General features: G+C 32.1%; 1 protein-coding gene across 4 annotated transcripts; it reads right to left on the bottom strand.

Moving 5' to 3' along the window:
• Positions 1-5056: 5056 nt before the first annotated feature.
• On the bottom strand, positions 5057-8103 carry LOC100246380 (uncharacterized). Of its 4 annotated transcripts, none has more exons than XM_010662399.3 (12): positions 8044-8103; positions 7595-7843; positions 7286-7369; positions 7148-7206; positions 6920-7055; positions 6700-6796; positions 6544-6610; positions 6323-6421; positions 5980-6069; positions 5737-5891; positions 5513-5614; positions 5057-5347 (listed from the first exon to the last, which is right to left on the bottom strand). In XM_010662399.3, the coding sequence occupies exons 2-12, from the start codon at positions 7803-7805 to the stop codon at positions 5179-5181; spliced, it is 1269 nt and encodes a 422-aa protein (XP_010660701.1). In that variant the 5' UTR covers positions 7806-7843; positions 8044-8103; the 3' UTR covers positions 5057-5178. The 4 variants fall into 4 exon arrangements, with proteins under 4 accessions (XP_010660701.1, XP_010660700.1, XP_059598784.1 ...); XM_010662398.3 differs by having other exon boundaries at positions 7933-8097; XM_059742801.1 differs by having other exon boundaries at positions 7286-7360; positions 8044-8092.
• Positions 8104-8227: the final 124 nt, after the last annotated feature.

Genomic DNA, 8227 nt, shown 5'->3' with positions numbered 1-8227 from the left:
ATTAAGCCAAAATGCTTTCAAAAAAGCGAAGGGAAGGAGAGGATTCGAACCCCTCCTCTCATGTTTAAACTCTAAGTTTCTAACCAACTAAACTACATTCTTTTTATGTTTATTAATTGAGTTAGTTATATATATATATATAAAATATATTATTTAAAAAAAAAAAATTAAAAGCTCCAACGATCATGTGACCGTTGGAGCCTAGCTCCAGCCCATGTGACCGTTGGAGCTAAGCCTTCAACGGTCACATGACCAATTATTTTGAATTTTGAATTTTGAATTTTGAATTTTGAATTGTTTTTTTAACCTTCCTATAAATACATTTTCTTCCTTTTCATTTTTTCATCAAATTCTCTCTATTTCTCTCACATTCTACAATATTTCAAATTCTTTTATTTTTCGCTCAAATTATACAATATTGTTGGTGGTGCAAAACAAGCATTGGTAGCTCCAAGAGTTCAAATTTGCTAGGAATTTCTACATCGGTTTTCTAATTGAGTAATATACTTCACCCCTACTACTTTATTTTTTTCTTACATTTTTTTTATATTTATTATTTTATTATTTTTGGCATAATATTTTATCAATAATTATAATATGACAAGTGCTTTTTCATATAGTCCATATGATGAAATATTATCAAACAAAAAATTTACTTCAAATATATGAAATTTTTTTGATAGAATAGAAATAATTTTAGAAAATAATAAAAAAGAAATAAAAGCAAAATGTAAAATTTGTAATAAATTTCTTACTGGTGGCTCAAATGCAGACATAAGTCATTTAAAAAGACATCATGAAAATTGTAAAACTAAAAATAATGTAGATATTAGAAATTATATGCAATTAGGTAAAAATGAAAGTGGAAATTTAAAAACATTTTCTTATGATGAATCTAACTGTCGTGAAGAAATGATTGATTATATAATAAGAGCAGAACAACCTTTCAACATGATGGAAACTCATGATTTTGCAGGAACAATTTAACGAGGTATTAATCCTCAATTTAAAGGTTGGTTTGGAAATATAGTTAAAAGAGATATTATGAAAAAAATTTATACACAAAAAGAAATTTAAAATTTTTTTTTGCAAATTTTGAAGGAAATATTTGTTTAACATCTGATATTTGGACATCTTTAACTCACACTGGTTTTTTATGTATAACTGCTCAATACATTGATAATGAATGGAAATTAAATAAAAAAATAATTTCATTTAAATTAATAAATGCTCCACATAGTGGTAAAAATATAGCATCTTTAATAAATGATGAAATTATAGATTTAGACATTCGTGATAAAATATTGACAATAACATTAGATAATGCTGCTAATAATGATGCAACAATACATAGACTAAAACGATATTGACAAGTAAAAGAAGATCATGCTAAAATATTTCATGTGCGTTGTTGTGCACATATTTTAAATTTAATTGTAAAGGATGAATTAAAAAATATTGATAGTACATTGGAAAAAATTAGAGGCATTGCATATAGTATTAATAGTTCTCAAGAAAAACATGAATTATTTTTTTATTGTTGCAAAATGTTAAATATGAAAAGAAAAAATATAAATTTGGACATGACCATTAGATGGAATTCCACATATAAACTTTTACAAAATATTACAAAATATAGAAAAGTAGTCGAATTATATGAAATACAATTAATTAACAATGATTATGAAGCAGATATTTATGCATTAAATGATTATGATTGGCATATTGCGGATCTTTTAAGAGATCTTTTTGAAATTTTTGATACTTCAACAAACATTTTTTGTGGTGTATATTATCCAACTTCAAATCGAATTATTATGCAAATAACTAATATTTTTATTGTACTTCAAAAATATTTAAGTTTTGAAATATTTAATGATACAATATTTGCAATGATAGAAAAATTTAGAAAATATTGGGGAGAAATACCTTTAATTTTTTATATTGCTTTAATTGTGGACCCTAGATTGAAATTTGAAGCTTTGAATGAATGGTTAACAATTATTTATTTTAATGACCAAATAAAAATTGAAGAAATTAAAAATGAAATAAATTCATTATTATATAATTTATATAACTATTATAAAGAAAAATATGGTAATGATATTAATACTATTAAATTACCACCTACATCTACAAACTCCTCATCTTTTTATAAAGGAGCTCTAGAAATGTTGAAAAGTCGAAAAAAGACAACAAATAATTCTCCAAATAATACATCTGATTTAGATAAATATCTTAATACTGATATAATTTCATTTGAAGATCAAGAAGATTTTGATATTTTAATATGGTGAAAATCACATCAACACAAATATCTTGTACTTTCTATAATTGCTCGTGATGTACTAACAGTTCCTGTGAGTACAATTGCATTAGAAGCTGCTTTTAGTGCAAGTGGAAGAGTAGTTAGTAAAAAACGATGCAACTTAGCGCCAGATGTTATTGAAGCAGGGATATGTGTGAAAGATTGGGAAATAGCAAATAAAATGATGTACGATTCCATTCGAGAAACAAAGATGCTTGCCGATATGGAATCTTTAAAATTATTAAGATCTTCATGGATGCATGATAGTTCGCCATCACCGCCAGAAAATAATGACTAAATGTATATTATATTTTTATTTTTATTTTTTGTGGTTGAAAAATAAATAGGTGCCAACCTAGTTGGGATGTATTTATTTTGTAGTGATGTAAACTTTTCCCACATTTTCAAATGTAATTATACATTAAATGAATAAAATTTTGAAATGAATATTTTTTTTAATACTTTTTATTTTTGTAGTTTTTTTTTTAAAGGGATGGGCCTAAAGGCGGGCCTACGGGCCGGCTCGGGCTCGGGCTTGGGTCGGGCTTTAGCCCGTCGGGCCGGGCCGGGCCTAAAGCGGGCCGCGGGCTTTTTGGAGACCCTCAGTTGTAGCACACAAATAAGGAAATAGCTATCACTAGGTTATTTGTAAGCGTTATTTAAATTTTTACAAAAAACAATAATGTAAGGGCTTTTGTTTTTGTTTTCTTTTAAAGTTTCATTAATTTAAATCCTTAAATAAAAATAAATATTTATGTGAATATTTATTTTTATAATGATAAGTATTAAAACAATAAAATCTGTAATTTTTTTATATATAAATAATATTTTCATAATAGAATTAAATATTATATTTTTCCTTCAATTTTTAAATATACCTTCACATTTAAATATTATATATATTTTATTAAATAAAATTAAAAATATTAATATATTTATATTTAAACTTATCATTATTTAATTTGATAATATCAAGTATAAAAGATAAAATATTCTTAAAAGTTTGAATTATATTTATATCCCTAAATTATTATAATTAATTTTAATTTTATATAATTTATTAAATTATATATTTATGACGGTGGTACGACCACCAATTCAACAAATGAACCATCAACCTTTAATCGATAACTTTTTTGGTTCAATAATCTTTCCGACTATGAAAATGTTGGGGCTTATTTGGTTCCTATTTTCAAGAACTGTTTTCTGTTCTTGAAAACAAAAAACACATAAAGCTTGTTTGGGGAAGAGGGCGTGTTTTTGTTTTTTGTATTTTCTGTGTTCTCAAAAACCATTTTTTTTAGAACAATAAAAAGATGTTTTCATTGTTTTTTGATGTTCAAAGAATAAATTATTTTTTTGTGTTTTCTTTTCCCTCTTTTTGTGTTTTCTTAACTATTTTTTGTGTTTCCACAAATGTCAGTTTCATCCAACCACCACATCCCCACCCACAAACCCTTTCTTCTTCCTTAAATTATTGAAATTAATATACTTACTTACATATGATGATAAAGTCATCATTTGTTTAAAAAAATTATAATTAGTGCAAAATTTTCAAAATTGAATAACTTTTTTTAATTTAAATAAATTGTGCATATGAAAATTATTTATATATTTTTAATATCAAGTTAATAGAAGAAAACACTTTATTAATTAAAAAATAATAATTTTTAAACATGTTTTTTGTTTTACTTATTCTAAAAAACTTTTTTATTAACTCAAACAAACATGTTTTTTTTTTTTTTTTTTGAGAACAAAAGCTGTTTTTTCAAAATTCAATTCCCAAACACTATTTTTTTTTTCTAAAAACATAAAAAACTATTCTAAAAAACTGTTTTCCAGAACAGTTTTAAAAAACAAAGACCAAACAAGCCCTTGGTTTTTACTTTTTGTCCATCACACCATCTTGAATTTCATATCCTATGTTGTTGAACTTTCTTGGTGCTTGGTGCTTGGTGCTTGCTGTATCCTCTAATGTCAACTCTTTGGCCTGTTCGTCCCACACCGGTTCAAGCCCCCATCTTAAGCCAAACAATTCGTATTGATTTCCTCTTTCCTGTAGTTCTCTCACTAACTTGAACGTCCGAGAGGCATAGTTGGGGACGCCCAACTATCTTTACTTGCAGGAGTTTAGTGTGGTCATCAAGCAGCATTCGGACGAGTTGCTGGACTTGCTCGATCAACCTATATGAATTTATATTCGTAAGCCACCAAGATATAAATGAATTTTTGTTTGAAAAAAATTTTCGCACTGGCCTGAGCTTAGATTTGAATAAATTTACGATTCGATCTTCCTCTAAATATGCTAAAAAAGTCTCATCATTCATTCCAACCATGCACCAGCACACTAAGATGGCCTACAATAAGAACTTCAAACTGTAATTACAGACAGACTCAGAAGTTCCCAAGCTAGCTAAGATGTGATTTCCTGCAAAACCAAGTGTTTATGGCAACCATCAAATCTTGCAAGTCTACCCTCTCCCCAAGAATGTTAATTTGGAGCCCCATATCTGGAGATCCATCATCAATGTAGTTTTTATCTGAAGTGAAGAGCTAGACAAAGGGTAGCTGCAAGACAAAATCAAGGTACATGTACTGATAGCATGAATCCATTCCTACTTTCCCCACCTGGTTTTTAGTAAATCATGAGTCATGACAAGGTTTTACAATTGACAGGGAGATGCAAAGATGATCAACAGAACTTCCAATACTTCCCAACCTAACGAAGAATGAAACATGAAACCATCGTAACTGTAATCTTGTAGTAAATATTTAAGCTTGTTTGAGAATGTCAAGTCCTCACAACTGGGGATAAAGTTCAGAAGGGAAAAATGGTACATCTTTAGGCAAGGAGAGAAGACAATGCCCTATCATTCAGTTTCAGTCTCATCTTCTCCATCTCTGAGGTGCTCTTTGAGGGTCTGGCCCTGGTTTTCCCATTTTTCATTGTTCCATGCTGGATGGATTTCAGGCAACTGGTAGTCATCGGGTCTTAAGGACAGCTGAAACTCTGGAAGATCAGGCAGTACTTGGAGAGACCTGCATAAACAATCACCAATTAAATAAAGCTACAAAAACCTCTGTATTAATCTGGCAGGCAATAATGTATCAATGACCTAAAATCAAATTAATACAATCACATATATAGAAAGGTGAAATGAATCCAATCACATAGAAAGGTAGGAAAGGAAACCCTGCACATACTTCTCTTGTTCTAAGAGATAGCCATACATCTGAGACTTTTTCAATGCAATATCGGGAATTTTCTGATGTAAATGCTTCATGGCGTCACACAAAGGAGGAGCCCTTAACAAAAGAAATCAAGGAAAGAAGGAAAAAGAACCAAACAATTAATTTTCCAAAGAATAAGAATACTATAAGGGAACAGGTTCTCCTGCACTACACGAAACAACAGCTTCAGTGCCAACCTGGTCACAGGAACTGCAAGGCAAAAGCTCAAAAAGACCTTCTTGCTATCTGCGAGAAGTTCTTCCGCAGCAAGAAAACAACATACAGCACTAACATGACAGGATGGCTCATTACCCTTGTCAAGGATCAGGCCGTGGTAGTAGTATGCTGCAGCCTAATATTATCAGAGGATGGTCAATTAGAAAAGTAGAATCTAATCAGTCAAATCTAGGAAGAGGAATGTTATAAAAATTCAGAGGTACCTTTGCTTCAAGGTACTTCCATTTTATGAACAGGAGATGCTTCTTTCCATATCCATGACTCATGTCACATCCTGACAAACAGTAATGAGCCTGATCAAACAAAAAAGCAAGGGGATTAAATCTTGAGAGTAAAACAGTTTCTGAGGTTCAGGTAAACATACAATTTTTTCAATCAAATTCACTTGAAAGTTACTTAAAATCCATCAGTTGCATCACCTTAATAAGGGAATACCATGTTAATCAGAGTCATCAATAAAAAAATAAGCAGAAGGAACTCCACTAGTTAGAGCAATACATGAAAGTAAAATATTCACTTGTGAAAGTTTAGACAACAACTACAGACCTGACTGAAATAGCTCATTTGTTCACATGCCAGCCTCCTCTTCACAGATAAAGTGGCCTTTTGGCTTTCAACAGCTAAACTGAGCTGCAATTCGGTTCCCTGAAATTCTCACCAGGATCAGTCTCTAGTACCTTACCGATACTCGCAAACCGGTGTTAATGTATTGAACCATAAACCCAAATTAGTTTCACAAAATTAGACAGACCATGATCAACAAATACCTGGCCTAGTGCTTGAATTGACATAGCCTCCAATACACCCTCCTGCAGATCTTTTGGAAACCTCCTTCTGGATATATGTATATCGATTATCAATGACAAAGTTTGATAGGGAATAGTCTAAGAATAGTATTATTCTACATGAGTGTATTTATATACTTAATATCTGGTCGTAAGTGAGCCAGTACATCCCGAACACAGAATTCCAAGTAACCTGAAGCCTTGAGCAATAATTCCACAGCATCCCTCTTGAAATCTGGTGGCCCACATTTCTTACGATTAGCAATTAGTTAAGGTTTAGAGCACCAAATTGGGATATCACCCAAGAAAAATTTCAGGCTACAAATATATAAAAGGCCGTATAGACAAAGAGATACACCTGCAGACACCGTTCTTTCACCAGAACCAGAGTGATCCTTAGGAATCAGCAAAGAGTTAGCCTCAGAAAGTGTCAGAACAGCCATCATGTGGACAATGGACAGTAATTCAAACCAGGAGTTTGCTACATTTGTTTCCTAGTCATCAAATTTCAGATCCAATTAGCAGACTGTATACGATCACAAATGCTACTAAAGAAAGGCAACTTATAACTTTACTATTTTCTCACTTGCAGTCCACCTTCAAGATTTTTCCACTTGAATTCCACCAACTCTTCAAGCCCATATTCTGTTTGATATAGATATATGCACATCATTCACTTTTCAAGATAGAAAGACAGAATTACAGAGAGGATTAGTTCTAAAACCATTTTTAGTCAATCCAAGAAGAACAGACAAGTACTCCTCTAGAATCCGCATTAGTTCTGTAACAGCAGATCCACCTGCAAAAACTATTAACTTCTCTTTAGAAGGGAAAATTCAACAAAGATCCATTTGGTTGCTCGGGAAACTGAGGAAAGAGGCATAAGTTAGAAATCAAGCAATTTTTCTAGTAGGATCGCTTGAGTCGACGTTCACCACTATCTAGGCTAAACTTCTGAATTCCAATTTTTCCTACATTTTCTCAGCAACCAAACAGAAAATATAAAGAAATAACAGGCGTTGTAAGACCAGACCAGTCTCCTCCGCCACTAAAACAATCTGATTCCGAAGTGAAGATAACTTATCAGCAACATCCCGCGGAATCAGGCCTCTAAGAGTTCTCTGAAGGTCAGACCGAACCGGAACACGCATTGAGGGGACGAAAACCACAGTTTCGGGAATACTTATCGTCTTCTTCCTCCTCCCAACTGTGTATATCTTCGAGATTGAAGTTGTGCACCCCATTCTTCTGGCCTCCTCCGATCACTACCAAACATAACATCCTACAGAATCCAACAAAATTTGGAAGAACAAAAAATCAAAACAAAAATTCAGAGCATGAGGCGAAAGGAGGAAAATAAAAGAGGCTTACTGGTCTCCAGAGGGAGAGAGGAGGAGGTTTGTAGTGAATGGAGGATTCATGGGAAAGAGAGAGAAAGAGGAATCTGGGGAAAAGGAGCTCTGGGACCGAGAAATCACTCACATGGCGGAGGAGTAGGAAGAGAAGCTGCATCTCAGCGTCGATGAAGGAGTTGGCATTGACGTTGCCATCAATTTAATTATTTATTTAATCCCAGCTGGTCGTGAGATGGTTCAGTGTCTTAGGTTGGGCCCACCAAGGGTAAATCCTATAAAATCCCAGCCCTACATCTGATCCATTCTTGTCC

Source organism: Vitis vinifera, chromosome 14 (genome assembly GCF_030704535.1).
Source record: "Vitis vinifera cultivar Pinot Noir 40024 chromosome 14, ASM3070453v1".
In the NCBI taxonomy this organism is placed as follows: Eukaryota; Viridiplantae; Streptophyta; class Magnoliopsida; order Vitales; family Vitaceae; genus Vitis; species Vitis vinifera.
Note: the sequence above shows the minus strand (reverse complement) of the source record. Positions and strands in the feature narration are given on the sequence as shown.